The following is a 16,396-nucleotide window of genomic DNA, read 5'->3' on the forward strand; positions in this document are numbered from 1 at the left end:
GGACTCAAAATTGTGATCCTCCTGCCTCAGCTGCCCTCAGTGCTGGGATTATAGGCATGTACCACTGTGCCTGGCTCATCACATTTAATTGTTTATTAGGAAAGGGTGAGATTATGGATATTTGTCTTTTGCTTTTCTATATTTTTAACTTTTCTGTAATAAAAAGATGTATTACTGTTTTAATTGGGTGAAAAATACAAGAAATTCTAAAAGAAAAGGATCTAAGATGTGGGAGGTATTTACTTTAAAAGATTTCTATATTATTCACCTTATGTTAATTATTCCTTCATTACTAGATTAGCTATATTTTTATTGCTACCCACAAAAATAAATGATACTTAGATCTTTACAATTAATTTTCCATTATTTGACATTTAGTTTGCACATCTTTTTATAGTAGCTTAAGAGCAGAAATACTTGTCTGAAAATTAATTGAAAATCAAATAACAGAGGGCACTCTTCACCTTTCTGAGAATTACCAGAGATATTTAAAGATGTAGAGAATATTGTAAAATCAACACTTTTAAAAAGGCAGTGAAGGGCAGGGGATTTAACTCAGTTGTTCTGCCACCTGCCTCAAAAGCACAAGGACCCAAGTTCAATTCCCGGTAAACCGCCCCCCTCCCAAAAAGGCAGTGACTGACAATATTCCTTTTCAGTGAGATTGTCATATTAACTAAATTACCTTTTTTTGTTAACTAAATTACTTTTGACCAAGTCATGTTGAATTCCCATAGAAAGTATTAATATTCAGCCTTTTTTTCTAAGTTAAGTTCAACTTAGGTTTACTTTTCATTGAAGTTTTCTGTTCCTACTTTTCCTTTATTTTTTTCTTCCTCTCTAACAAACAAAGAACACATGATCATAATCAAAAACCTAAAATAAAGTTGAACCAAAAGGAAACAAAAACTTTTAAATCTTACCATCCAAAGATAATCATTGATAAGTTTATATATATATTTTAAGCTAAAGCATTTGCCAAATCCCAATTAAATAAGCCTGCTTTTATTATATTACAATATAATCATTATCTTTCCATGAAACTACAGATTGCCATAATAATTTTAACAACTGTAAAGTATTGGATTACATATATTTTTAACAAGGCTTAAAATGTAGACATTCTATACAATAAGAGAAGACCCAATTAAAAGTCTTCAGAAACAATAAGGAACTTACTTATCCCACATAATTAATTCAGAAAACCTGAGATGGGGCAGTTCCAGAATTGGTTAATTCATTGCCTTAACAATGTTGTTAGGGACCCAGGTGTTTTTTGTTTCCCCAATTTAAAACCCTTCTCTACTCATTGGACTGGCTCGTATTCTCAGTCTGATTTTCCTCGTGGTCCCAAAATGTCATCAGGAGTTCCAGGAGTCACAGGCAAAGGAAATGTTCCTGGTTCATGTTCTTTAAGTGATGGAGGGGGGACAACACAGTCCCAGCCTCCCTTCACTGTCCCGCACACACACTTTCCACTGTGCCTTATTGATCTGATCAGAACATTGCCACTTGCCCATGGTTTACCAGTCACTTGATAAGGGGAGCCCAGTGATGATTTATCTCCTGAACCTCAGCACAGGCCAGTCATGACAAGGGTGTCCACTGAAGAAGAGTAGACAAACCTTTCTATCTCTAAAAAAGAAATGGGAGTGGGAATGGCTGATAGGGAAGCAGTCGGCAATTTCTCACAATGGGACATTAAGATTTTTTTTTTGGTCCATTTGCTTTGCAATTTCAACATGGTTGCAGTTTATAAAAAGTGTAATGTCTGATATTTGGCTACCTTTTTTATGTGCTAGGAACTAGGGAGGTGCTTTATACAAATTCTCATTTGATTCTCACAGCAATCCTGTAAGGAATGTATTATCATGTAGTTTTTTTAATCCATGAGGAAATTGAGCCTCAGAGAAGTTAAGCATCTTATAAAAGGTTAAAAAAAACTGGTAGGTACAGGGCTGGGGATTTAGCTCAGTGGTTCCGCCGCTTGCCCCACAAGGGGAAGGACATGAGTTTGATCCTCCGAACCAAAAAAACAACAACAAACTAGTAGATGTAGAAGTTTGCCTGGTTTTCTCCTGGGAGCCAGAAAAACATGAGCTCCTCAGGCAGAGAGATCCCTTTCCTGTGCCCTTACTGAGCAGTGACCTCAGGCCAGGTCTCTGTGTTCGGGCAAGAGGGGAACTCACTGAGAAAAAAGGATTAGTCTGTAGCTACCACTTTAGAAAACCTTGTAACATTAGCAGTTACCATTGCTTTGTTGTGAATTTCTGTTTACACATTTATATTTCCAACCTGATGACCACTGCTCCTTAAAGGCAGGTTATTCATCTTTTAATGCCATGGTACCAGTTAGATGATTTGGCTTACCAAATCCTTACCAAGTATAGTCCCAGACTGTTTAACAGCTTGCTGGATGACTTCACTTGCCCTCTTTGCTCTCAGAAGTCTGCTTCTCCTCACCTGGGAAATAAGAAGCCCAATTATACAATAGTGGGAGGGATGTTGCCAGCCTACACAAGACGAATTGTGAAATAAGGAGGCACAAATGATAATGACCAGCCATATGCTTTAGAATCTCCCACATTGAACATTTCCCTTTCTGATCTCACATCCCATGCCGTGGCCTTTACAGACGATGAAGCTGTGATTGGCTTCTCTGAGCCAACTCAAGACAGTAGCATCCAGAAAAGTGCACAGTGCCTGTTTTGGGTGATAGCTTTCATGCACAAGTGTGCTTCCTATGTGCCGAATGATGTTTCCACCTCTGAAATAATTTTTATTTTCCCTGGATATTCATCATCCCTTCCAGTGATTTATCACAAAAGCATCAAGATCTTGGTTAAACATGAATTTAGTTTCATAATTGTTAGATTTTAATGCTCATGTGAAATATTGGTGACTTAAGTCTTCCATTTTTATTTCTAGTCTTCTATCAATGATGCTGCAGAATTCAAAGTAGTAGCTGATGCCATGAAAGTAATTGGCTTCAAACCTGAGGAGATTCAAACAGTATATAAAATTTTGGCTGCTATTCTTCACTTGGTGAGTAGGGATGCCTCTCAGAATATATTTTCTTCGTAGTGGAACAGAATGCTCCTTCAGAAGACTTTTTTTTCCCCTATAGATTTAAAAAAGTAAGGGCTGGAGATTTACCTCAGTGGCACCACACCTGTCTTGCAAGTGCAAGGTCCTGAGTTCGATCTCCGGTACTCCCCCAAATTAAATTTAATTTAAAAGTAATTTATTTAGGGAAAATTTTGCTCACATTTTGAAGAAATTAGTCTGTGGCTCCATTATTTTATATCATGAGGGTTTTTCCAAGCCATAAAAGTTTTGAGACTATGGTTTCAGTTCATTGATATGTCATCAAACCTGGAACTGGTTAATTTCAAGGAGGAAATAATTCAGCAATGATGTGACTACTAACAGAATGAATTTCCAATGGCATTTGAAGGATTTTTTTTTTTTTGGTACCGGGGATTGAACTCGGGTCCTTGCACTTGTGTAGCAGGCAGCAAAACCACTGAGCTAAATCCCCAGCCCTCCAATGGCATTTGAAACAGAACTGTAGATAATTAGAGCTGGATTTTTTTTTTTTTTTTTTTTTGGTGCCAGGGATCAAACTCGGGACCTTGCACTCGTGAGGCAGGCGGCAGAACCACTGAGCCAAATCCCTGGCCCTAGAGCTGGATTTGATCATCTCATTTCACATGATGAGAAATGACCCCCAAAGCATAGCATAGCTGCCTCAGAGGTGCAGCTGGCTCATTGTAGCGCCAACACTACAACAGACCAGTCAGTACACATACCTTAGACTTCAAAAAGTGAGGCAGCCGGGGATTTAGCTCAGTGGTGCCACTGCCTGCCTGGCAAGCACAAGGTCCTGAATTCAATCCCCAGTACCGAAAAAAAAAAAAGTAAGGCAACCATGTGCTGGAGCACTTTTATTACCCTGAATATAATTAGAGATGTTTGAAATTTTGTGAGCATATAACCTTAAAACATCAATCTGGATTCGTATCTGGATTAAAATTACCTTTCATTTTAATATAGCAAGATTTAACACTGAATCAGAAATGTATAGATCTATATGAAAATATTACGTAGCAATATATGCAATAAATAAATATTCCAGACTAGGAAGACTAGTATATATTAATTTGTCTCATGTTTTTAAATTAGTTCATAAATAATCCAAATATGAATTTTATTTTGTTTTTAACTTGACCTCGTTATTTTAGTATGAGAAACAATAAGCCTATAAGAAGATCAAATTAAGCATATTAAAAAATGGTTTGGTTGAGGAAGGGAAAAGACATGCCTAATTCTAAAGTTAAAATGATAGTAAAAGCTATAATACCTTAAAACTTGTCATACAGGGCGGGGAATGTAGATCAATAGCACTGCACCTGCCTGGCAAGTGCAAGATCCAGAGTTCGATTCCCAGTACTGGGAAAAAAAAAAACAAAAAACAATTTGTTGTACAAATTCAGCATTAGATCAAGTTAATCAACACATTTTTAATGTACTAGACATTTGGTAGTTGGTTAATAAGTATTGTTTATTGAATGAGTAGAATATAAGTAGACTCAGACACTTAGGAAATTTAACATATATATAAATAGTGCCATTTCAAATCAGGTGGAAAAGCTAGACTATTCAGTAAATGTTGCCAAAACACTAACCATCTGAAAAAATAAAGTTAAGTCCTTACATTATGACACACACCAAAATAAATTGAGTGGATTATAGGTTTAAGTGAACAAGAAACAACTATTGTGGTATTAGAAGAAAATACCAAATACTCATTAAACCTTTGCAGTAGAAATGGAACAAAAGGAAGAGAACCCCTAAGGCAAAGATTCATAGATTTGATTGCATAAATATATAAATATATAGAACTTTTATCAAAACAGACACTGAAAATCAAAAGAAAAGTTCCTGTAGAAGAAAAAGGATGGATGAAGTGCTAGGTTTTTGATTGTTACCATATAAAATGTCACTAGAATTATATTTAAACTGACAAATATATTCTTGACATAAAGTTTCAAAACCTTATTGGAAATGGTGTGTTTTGTTTTTTCATTTTTTAATACAGGGAAATTTAAAATTTGTAGTAGATGGTGACACGCCTCTTATTGAGAATGGCAAGGTTGTATCTATCATAGCAGAACTGCTCTCTACTAAGACAGACATGGTTGAGAAAGCCCTTCTTTTCCGGACTGTGGCCACAGGCCGTGACATAATCGACAAGCAGCACACAGAACAAGAAGCTAGCTATGGCAGAGATGCCTTTGCCAAGGTGAGATTTTACTTATGAGCCTTGAGCCTATGGTGGATCTCAGCTGTAGCACGAGCAAAATCCTGTGAGAGGTATCCAGACATCCCTTGACTCCAGCCTAAGGCCTTTAGAAACTACAGTGGTACCTCAGTTCATGAATTTAATTCTTTCCATGATTCTGGTCACAAACCAAATTGGTCATGAACCTAGTCAAATTTCCACATAAGGTCAACATTGAACCTAACTTTTGAATTTGATTCGGTTCGCAATCAATTTGGTTTGGACCAGAATATTTGAAAGAACTAAACTCATGCACTGAGGTACCCCTCTATGAGTGGGACTTTCTGGATATCACAGGCTTAATGAAACTCCCTGACCGAATGTCACTGTCAGAAAAGCAGATCTGACCAACCATGGGAATGAGGGACTCAAGGCTGTTATCTTAGCATGGTCTGGCTCCAGCCTGCCTCTCTTGCCTCATTTCATACTGTCTTCCAGGCACCTTTTCTCATTCCAGCACATTAGTCTTTGAAGCCTCACAAATTACTTTTATCTCTTTCTTCTTCCAGCCACGGGACCTCTGCAAATGTTATTTCCTCTGTGTGGATTGCTCTTCTCCCCTCTTGCCTTGCTACCATTTACTTACCCTGCTGACCTTAGCCCAAGCATTACTTTCTGTAAGAAGCTTTCCCTGCCCCCCAACACTGAATAAATTAGATTTCCCTCAGCTGCCACGCACTGTTTCTTTAGCATGTGTGAATGAGTGTGTGAGAGAGTGCGTGAGTGTGTGTATGTATGATTTTTTTCCTTCACCCTTCTCTCTAGACCTTTTGGAGACTGAAATTGTGTTTGTGTTCACTTAGTAGTGTGTCTCCAACAAACTGCACACAGTAAATCCTCAGCAAATATTTATTGGATGAATATATGAGTTCCCAAGTGTCTTGGGCAATTTATTTGGGACTCAAAGAAGGGTAAGAACAGTTTTCGGAAGTGAAAAGATCAAGAGTCCTGATAGGACATGAGTTTGAAGTGGGTGTGAAAAGTCTACAAATCATTGTCAGGTACAGAGTCAAGCCCTGAGTTCAGAGCCCAGAGACTTGGGTCTGAGTTGTGGTAACACTTTTGGGAGTCGGATTATATCAGTATCGTGTAACACTGAGTGGGATAACTCAGAAGGTGTTAGAGAGTGAGAAGAGAATCAGGAAGAACTCCAACTTTTAGCAGTCAGGTAGAGGCGACCCTACCAAAGGTCACCCAGAAGGTCAACCAGTAAAACAGAAAGGAAATTAAGAAAGGGTGATGTTACGAATCCCAGAGGGGAAAATGCTTTGAGAGTAGGAAACTAAGTTGAGTGACATGGAGAAGCTAAGATGTCCACAGACTACAAAAAAGTTTCTGTACAGAAGTACTTGGGGTCCTTGGTGAATCATGTCAGTGAAGACTGGAGAGAGTTGGAGAATAAAGGGGTGGTGAAAATGGGAAGAGAGTAGGTGCCTGGGGAACATGTCTGGAAAAGGCTTTCCAAAGGTGTAACATTACAGAGCATGGTGTATCAGGACATGTATGTGTGCTGTGTGTGGCATCTTTCTCCATGTGCATCGTAGAATGTGTGTCCTTGGGTGGTGGATGTATGTTTGATTCTCAGGGAATTTCTGAGTCTCATGGTTCAGAATCTTATTTATGATTAGAAATCAGTATTTCTATTTTTAGAACTCAGAGCTTTAGTAGAGCATTAATTCAGTCCCCAACTTTTTATAGTTGATGAAATTAACAATGAAGTGGCTTAGACAAGAAATATACATATTATTAATGTAGTGCGGCATGGAGACATGCCTGGGGAACATAGTTGGGATGTATGTAGTAACTGATAGTCTTTTAAAAATCCAAATTACTAGCTGGCATGGTGGTACATATCTATAATCCCAGCTACTCAGGAGGCTGAGGTAGAAGGATGGCAAGTTTAAGCTCAGGCAACTTAGCAGGACCTTGTCTCAAAATATTTTAAAAGGACTGGGGATGTAGTCAGTGACAGAGGGCTTGCTTAGCATGTGTGAGGCCCTAGGTTCCATCCCAGCACTGCAAAAGAAAAAAATATCCAAACCATTGATACTAAATAGTAAGAGATGGTAGACAAGAATTTGAGACATCACAAATTCAAACAAAGATCTTTTAAGCAGGCAAAAATTTACGGTGTTATTTTCCTCACAGGCAATATATGAGCGCCTTTTTTGTTGGATCGTCACTCGTATCAATGACATTATTGAGGTCAAGAATTATGACACCACAATCCATGGGAAAAACACTGTGATTGGTGTCTTGGATATCTACGGCTTTGAAATCTTCGACAACAATAGGTAAACTAGTTAAGATACTTAAAACCTTGTTAATTTTTTTATTTGTTTAAATCTAATTTATCCCTTTTCATGTAGCTTTGAACAGTTCTGCATCAATTACTGCAATGAGAAACTGCAGCAGCTGTTCATTCAGCTGGTTCTGAAGCAGGAACAAGAGGAGTACCAGCGGGAGGGCATCCCTTGGAAGCACGTGAGTGCTGGTGGAAAATATCTCCTGTGTCTCATGTGCTGCTGATAAAATTATTGAGCTTATCCTTCTAGGTGTTTCTTGATCTCTTTGGGTACTTAAAACATCTGAACCTTAGCTTCCCTTTTTTGGGATATGTAGATCCAGTTCATTGTCATGGATATTGGTGGATTTCTCCAATTTGATAGACTCATTCATTAGTGCCCAGAACATGCGGGGTTACAACCAGTAAATTTAATGTTGTCACCATATGGCTGGTTACCACATGGGCTTCTTGGTTCATATGTGTCTACTAGAATTTTAGAGCATTTATATGTGGTATGATCTAAATATACAGTGAATGTTTAAATTTTTAAAAAAATTATTACAGTAAAAGACACATTGATGCCCCTCAAGATCCTCCATCTCACTTTGAACACACTTATCCCATTGTTCTCGGCACTTTCTGATGCAGTTCTGGAAGTCTTCTTTCATGACTATCTTTATTTGCACTGTCATGGTTGCTTCCATGTTCTGAATCAATTCAAAAAGTTTACCTTTCATGTCATTTTGACTTTGAGGAAGATCCAGAAGTCACACAGTGCCAGATCCAGTGAATAAGGTTGATGAGGACATATTGTCATGTTTTTATGAGCCTGCCTTTCTGTTGGATGGCACTTGGCGACTATGTGTACTGTACAGTGTTCTTTATCATACTTCATAAAGACATGAAAGAGGACCTCCAAACCCCAGAGATCATGGCTGAAAGGAATGACTTGTTTGGATTCCTTATCCCCTATGATTAAATCTTCTACTCACAAGAGAAATAAGACTTACTAATTTTTCTTTTTTTTTTTTGTACCCGGGATCAAACTCGGGACCTTGCACTTAGGAGGCAGGCACTGGAACCACTGAGCTAAATTCCTGGCCATTCTTATATGTACTTTAAAACAATTTCAGGAATGGACTGGAAAAGTGCTAACTTCCAAGTTTCCATAAGTTTCTGAGTATAAAACTATTTATCCTCTTGTTACACAATAAAAATAAAGTTAATATTTATTTTTCTATATCCAGTGTAATAGCAGTGAAAAGCCTATTTGAAATGGCATATTTAAATTACCTTCACATTCCTTCCTAGCCTCCTATTTTTCTCTTTTCTCTCTTTCAGGAAAAAAAAGTACCTTTCTTGCCTCAAATTGCATCTTTGCCTTCCCAAGTGTTAAACATTAAAATACCATAAAAACATTTCATTAAAGTGTATTAACATTGGGCCAGGGATTTAGCTCAGTGGTTCTGCCGCCTGCTGTGCAAGCTCAAGAACCTGAGTTGGATCCCCGGTACCAAAAAAAAAAATGTACTAACATAAATTTTACCTACTTACAAATAAACCAAAGAGTTATTAGTCACTTTATAAAAGAGCTACCTGTAGTTTGAGTTAAACAATCAACTCTTATAGCACATTTAAAGTGTAATTCAGCTGGCCATATGGTGGTGCATACTTTTAATCCCAGCACTTGGGAGGCTGAGGCAGGAGGATCGCCTCCAGTTCGAGGCCAACCTGGGCTACATAGTGAGTTCAAGTCCAGCCTGAACTGCATAGCAAGACCCTGTCTCAAACCCCACAAAAAACAAACAAAAATTTAATTCAATTCAATTAAGTTTAAATGAAGCTTTCTAAGAATGAATATGCTGTATAAGATATAACTGGAGCTTTGATTTTTTTTTAAAGCAAATTTCATTATAAAATTTGTTATTCAGATATGATCCAGAGGCACTGGCCAAAATATCCTTTAACAATCAGAGTGTCAAATCCACAAGCAAATTTTATCTAAAACTTGTCATTCAAATTCCACAGGCGTAGCAGATAAAGCTGTTGCACAAAGCTGTTGTGTTTAGAGAGGGAATGGGAAGGCAGAGTCCCATGCTCCTAGGCTACTCCATCACATCTCTCCTGGCTCCCTGTACCCTAAGAAACCTCCTGGGCCTGCCAGTTTATTGGAGGAACCTTGTTTGAAAGCCACTGCCTTAAGCAATGTTTGAAGCAGCCTTAAACTTCTAAGAGTCACTAGAATACACACCAAACACCAACAGCTTCTAGTAATGCAGTTGGAATTTTAATTTTATCCTGGGACAGAAGACTTGCTCTTTAATTCTGTAGTCCTAAAGTCTAAGATATCAACTATTTTTTTTTGCACTTTATTAAATTCTTTTATTGGTACATTGTAGGTATACAACACAATTACATTTCTCATTGGGAATTGTACCTTTACGTAATGCATCTTGGTTCTTATTTTTTTCCCCATTCCTAGCCCTCCCTTCACCCCCTCCACCCTTCCCTATTTACAAAGTCTTTATTTCCATTTCTCATCATTTTTCCTTTCCCTTCTTTCCTTTCCCCTGCCCCTCCCACTACCCCTAACCCTTTGGACCTTTTCTTCCTATTTTGCATTATCGATTATTCATTCTAATCATTGGTACATTTTAGGTATACAATATAATGACATTCATCATTGGAAATTTGCATCTTTACATAGTCTCTCTTGGTTCTTATTTTTCACCCTTGCCCAGCCCTCCCTTCAACCCCTCCAGCCCTCCCTATTTACAAAGATTTTGTTCCTGTTTTTCCATTTTCTCATATTAATCCCACTCCCTTCTATTCTTTCCCCAGCCCTCCCACTTCCTTCCCCTTTGCCCCTTTTCTTCCTATTTCACATTACCTATTATACATTTAGTCCTTATTTACACTTTCAGTTTCTCACACCAGAGAAACTTTGGTATTTATACATGTGTGTCCTATTTATTTCACTTAAAAGTATAAGATATCAACTATTAACTAATATAGAATTCCTGCTTCTTTGAGTACTTTTAGGATATTTTATCCAGAGATGGAAATAACTTTCCACTCCATTTGGAAACATAATAGATGCCTACAATAAACATAACTATTTGAACAGGGCTTCTCCACATTCCTAGTCCGTGGGACAAAAGAGAACTCATAAGACTAGGAATGGAGGTGAAACCCACAGTCAAATAACTGACATAAGTCGTTGGATTTTAAAGCATGGAGCAGGAGTATATTTGGCACTTTAGTGTTCGATTATAAGTAGATAGACCTTACGGAAGGTGAGGGGACAGTGCCCGGTTTAGGTACATTTTGTGTGAGATGGGACATATTGCACATAAGTCTGAAATGTTTGATAATAAACTGCCCACCTTTGTGACACACATCTTGCCTGCATTAGGCCAGGGTGTGCTGTCCATGTGTGGTCAGAGGTATGCTACAGACTGTCAGAATAAACACATGTAATAGAGGATTTTTGCCCAAACCTTGTATATATTGAAGTTGATAAAAACCAGAAGTTATTTATAACTTCACTCAGTTCACAAAAGTAAATGAAAAGTGTATTATCTTTTATAGATATTTACATCTCAGAATTATTTTTAAATACTGTATTCAGAAAATGTCAGAATTCTGTTGGACTCATATGCTTTTATTTTAACTTTCAGAAAACTAGAGGAAATGCTTTTTTGTTGTTAGTTGCTCAGTCTCATGTAACCAAAGCTGCAAGTTCCGTGTAATACTTTAAATTCATTATCAAGTAGAATATCAAATAATATATTAAGGTTGTGTGTTGGCATTTAGCGGAAGCTGGATCTTGTGGTTCATTGCAAACAGATTAGGGGGCTAAGAGTGTGAAGAAGTAGGGTTGGGTGTGAAATATGGAGACAGTGTTAAAACAGGAATTCGTAAGAGGAGAAATGTTGCCAGCTTAGAATTTATGACTTGACCCATCCTCATCTCTGACAAGATGTCTCATAATATAAAGTTAAGAAAGAAATTAAATGGGAGGCTGAGACAAGAGGATCACAGGTTTGAGCTCACCCTGAGCAACTTAGTAGCTTAGCAAGACTTTGTCTCAAAATGAAAAATAAAGAAAGAGCTGGGAAAATAGTTCAGTGTGAAGGTCCTAAGTTTAATCCCCACCACCGCAAAAAAAAAAAGAAAAGAAAAAATTATAAAGTCCATTAAAATATGTGTTTATTTTAATGTTATACCTCATTAATGCTATTCACATATTTGACATCAGAATAGCTTTACTTAAGCTCCTGAAACAAGTAGGGCAACCTTTGTATGTGACCTGCCCTGGTCTCTTGGACATTACTTCCTTGCTGTGTCCCACAGATTGATTACTTCAACAACCAGATCATCGTGGACCTTGTGGAGCAGCAGCACAAGGGCATTATCGCAATCCTAGATGACGCCTGCATGAATGTTGGCAAAGTCACCGATGAAATGTTCCTGGAAGCACTGAACAGTAAATTGGCCAAACATGGCCATTTTTCTAGCCGAAAGGTAATGTACTCAATATGACCTTCCTCTCAATTTGGTTGTGTAAGATTTTGCTCACTGTTTGACAGAGTTAAATGAATTTATATCCTAGGTTAAAAGAATGTCCACTCTAATAAGAAGAGAGGCTGGCTATAAACATCCATTAATTGATTTGTTGCTGTGGTTAGGTTCTGCTGGTCTGGTTTATAGAATGGCAAGATTGATAAAATCATAGTATCCAGGAGAGGGAGCTCCAGACTATCCCATGTGATGGAAATAGGAAAAATGAACACGGTTCTTCAGAAAGCATGATGTCATTTATAGCCAATAGGTGCAGAGTCCTTGTTCATGTGCTAGAATTTTACCCCTGTATCTGATAATTCTGGCACAGAATATAGCTTTTGTCCTTGACTTTACTGTAATCCTCATGTGCAAAATGTGATGTGTGCTCTGCTGTGGACCTTCAGACTGTGTGACTTCCTAAAAACAGAAATTCTAATTGTAATTCATGTTGTTACAGGGAAACTTGTCCTTTCAGTGAATAGGTAGCCTTTTAACTCCCTGTTTTTCACAATCTAAAAATGTCACAGGGCCAGGGATTTATCTCAGTGGTTTTGCCTCCTGCTGCACAAGCTCAAGGACCCGAGTTTGATCCCCAGTACCAAAAAAAAAAAAGGTCATAAAGAAACTGCATTTCTGTAATAATTGGTGGCAATTGTGGTGTTCAGACCTTTGTGCCAGGCTTTGCGTGTAGTATATTTACCATTAGTATTTGTTTAGGATCTTTTTTGAGGAGGGGCACACCCTCTTCACCCTCAGTCTCCCCTACAAATACAGGTTTGTTTTGCAACCAGAAGCTGAAGGAAGACAGGCCCTAATCCTTCACATCTGTAGGAAAGGGACAAACATTTCTGCTCCTCTGTAACATCATATATATCTGCACTGCTTTTTTTTTTTTTTAGCATGAATAAATCTATTTTCTGTGTTCCCTTTGAAATTATGTAATTAGAACAAGGAAATTCTACAATTAACTAGATAAAGCATAGAACATCAAGAAAGTGATTACTAGCTACTATTTATTTCAGGCCAATATTTGTGAAATATTCTTCTTGGTCTGTTACTGAGAACTGACTTGTAACCTGCCACAATTTGTCCTCCAGACACGATACACAGATCTTTGATGTAAGAGGTCTTCATTAGAGGTATTCCTTTAGTCATTCCCCAATTTATACCCCAGATATTTAATGCATGCCTCTCATTTTCAGGTGCAGTCCTCAGTGCTGGGGACAGAGCAGTATGCCAAGTTAGAAGCAACCTAAATAATTTACAGTGATGCATTTAAAGATGGCACAGCTGCACAGGTAGATGTCCTGTCTTTGAGGGATAGTTCATAAACTCCCATTGTAAACACAGTTCAAGTTTGGGAGACTCATCTAGCATTGTGCCTACCAGGTGCTAGATACTCAGTCAATGTTTATAAAGTTGCATTGAACTGGTCACAGACATACTCAACAAATATTATTTAAATCTTCATGAGTAAATGGATATTAATCTCACATGAGAAATCATATCCACCTCATGATATCTTTCATCTTCACCATTTATATACCTGAATAGATTCGTCAACTAAATATTTTGAAATACAATCTTGTTCTTAAGAGCAACTATATATAGTACTTTTAAGCACTTGCCACACTGATTTGATAGTAAATGCTAAACAGTAATTTATCTATGAAGATCTCTCTCTCTCTCTCTTTTTTTTTAATTATGGAAACTGTGGTTCTCCAACTCTCAGACCAACTGGCTCTTTTTACTGGCTTCCCTGGGACAAGTACTCAGATTGCCTAATGAAGGGGAAAAAAATAAAACAACCAAGCTGTCAAGATATTTTAATCACTATGAACCTTTTTATTAAATAAATGTCATTATCCTGTTTGTTGAACCAGGTATTATCATTTGCTACTGGTTACTGATTAACTACACTTAATGGCATATTAAAAGGGTTTCTGGCTAATGACAGTTATTACATTTAGGAGCTAAACAGTTTCTTACACATTAAAGTTATCATGAAGAAGCATGCAAATGGTCCAATAAACCATAAAATATTTTTTAAAAATTAAATGAGAAAAGCATAACTTTTTAAAAAATAAAAATCTAAAACTTTCTATGTTCGGGTAATTTGAAACTTTGCAGTATATCCAAATGGAACAATATTCCATTAATGTCACCATCACTTGGGTTCTTTTGCTTTACCAGTTTATAAATAGAAGAGTTTTTTTGTTTTGTTTTTTGTTTTGGTACCGGGGATCAAACCTGGGACCTTGCTCTTGTGAGACAGGCACCTGGAACCACTGAGCTAAATCCCCAGCCCTAAACAGAAGAGTTTTATAAAAGGGGTTAGTTGGAAGAAAAGAGAAAATGCATATTGTAGTGATTCCTCTATGTGTTACATGCGTTGGTCTCCATAGTTCGTTTAACCCTCGTAGCAACTCTCTGAGATAAGTAATATTAAAGGAGGCAGAATGAGTAGATGGTAGAGCCAAGATTTGAACCTCAGAAGTCTGTCTCTAATTTCCTGCAATTGTTCACTTGTCAAATTAATAGGCTAATTGTTCCTTTAGCAGTCTGGTTATCGGTGTAAAGCCCGCCATCCTGATTGGAGCCTTTTGCTATCTGACATTGGAATCTGAGTGGTTTTTGTATGTAACCACACATGGTGCTGTGTGGATTTTCAGATGTCTGCTTTAGAGCCAACAGGCTACCCAGTGATCCTTCACAGGGCCGACACAGTCTAAGTACAGGTGTAATAAGGAAGACCGCAGAAAGTGCAGAGACCTCTAGGGCCCTTCCAGAAACTGCCCTTCCATAAATTATTCCCCCACTTCAGTGAGAAAGAGCTGCAGAAGATTGACCTTCTGTGAAGAGGCAGACCTGAACTGGAGTCCCAGCCCAGCAGGCTGATGAGCCAGGCCACTGTGTACATAGAACACAAACATTACATTCAGTTTCATGAGTTCTTCCCAGAGCTACCACTGACTAGCTGTGTGATCTTGTGTCAGTCATTTAGCTCAGTGGTGGCAAGCCTATGGCACGCATACCACAGCCAGATGTTTGTTATCATTGAAAGCTCTAAAAGGTTCGCCATCACTGAACTAGCCCCTCTGAGCCTCAGCCTCCATATGTGTAAAAGAAAGATCATAATACAATGCTTACTTTAAGTGTAGATTGTGAGGGATGCTTAAGATGTATGTGCCTAGTGGATAGTAATCCTTCAGTGTGATCCTCCTTAATCGAGTCTTTGTCAGTCAGAGTTGACTGGGCTGCATTAAGATAGTAACCAAGATTTGACAGTCAAAAGAAAGTAGATGTCTTTTTCTCTCTCAGGGACCCAGATGTTCTTCCAACATCTGGCTAACCCATCCCCTAAAGACTACTCTGCATCCATCTGTTACAAAAAAGGTCACTCACTTCTTACCAGCCTGGGAGTGGAACAGCCACACTTCACTTCCATTGTCCAGAACTTGGCCACTGGGCCTTCTCAACTGCAAGAGTGGCAAGCAAATGAAGTCCAGCCAAGTGGATTTCTGACAAGAATTCAGTCTTTACCACATAAGCCAGATACTTAAATCAAGCCCCACACGATGTGATTTTATTCATGATATCATGATCTGTGACATTATGGTCATCCTATATTAGGATAGACTACACCTTTAAGAAAGTGAAAATGTCTGTTTTCAAAATATTCTCCTTCTTGATCTCTTAGCTCTGTGCCTCAGACAAAATCCTGGAGTTTGATCGAGATTTTCGAATCCGGCATTATGCAGGTGATGTTGTGTGAGTATTTTACTTTGCTACCTAGCTAGCATGGTGATTTGCATGCGGCCTCACTTCAGAAAATGCAACCAGGGAAACTGTCAGCTCTTTTCATTTGCATTTTCCAGTCATTTCATATCCCAGTGTATTTCAGCTCTTCATTTGTGAAAAAATGGCATACCTCAATTCTTTCCTTGCTTTTCAAACATTTACTGAACACATACTATGTACATTGCAAGAAGAAAGTGTAGCACAAGGCCCAAGGGTGCGAATCTGCCATGTGAAGAACTAAGAGTAAGATGGATAACCACATAAGCAAAAGGTGTTTTACTATATTATTTTCAAATATATTTTAATTAATAAAATGCTTGCAAGACATATTTTCTGATTGCAGTGAAAGTAGAGATTGATATGAAAATATAACTACTTGGTATCTTAGATTCCAAGGG

General features: G+C 37.9%; 1 protein-coding gene across 5 annotated transcripts in view; it reads left to right on the forward strand.

Annotated features, from left to right (window-relative positions):
• The window catches only part of Myo1d (myosin ID), a 334,710-nt gene that overhangs the window by 111,685 nt on the left and 206,629 nt on the right, over positions 1–16,396 (forward strand). For all 5 annotated transcript variants that reach the window (XM_004870605.4, XM_004870606.4, XM_087191492.1 and 2 more), the window contains exons 7-12: positions 2,929–3,045; positions 5,102–5,305; positions 7,493–7,638; positions 7,714–7,828; positions 11,988–12,158; positions 15,898–15,968. In XM_004870605.4, the coding sequence (XP_004870662.2) occupies positions 2,929–3,045; positions 5,102–5,305; positions 7,493–7,638; positions 7,714–7,828; positions 11,988–12,158; positions 15,898–15,968 (824 nt within the window). The remainder of the gene's footprint in view (positions 1–2,928; positions 3,046–5,101; positions 5,306–7,492; positions 7,639–7,713; positions 7,829–11,987; positions 12,159–15,897; positions 15,969–16,396) is intronic.

Source organism: Heterocephalus glaber, unplaced genomic scaffold (genome assembly GCF_053883595.1).
Source record: "Heterocephalus glaber isolate CG9 unplaced genomic scaffold, H.glaber_assembly_v1.0 deba00001564, whole genome shotgun sequence".
Lineage (NCBI taxonomy): Eukaryota > Metazoa > Chordata > Mammalia > Rodentia > Bathyergidae > Heterocephalus > Heterocephalus glaber.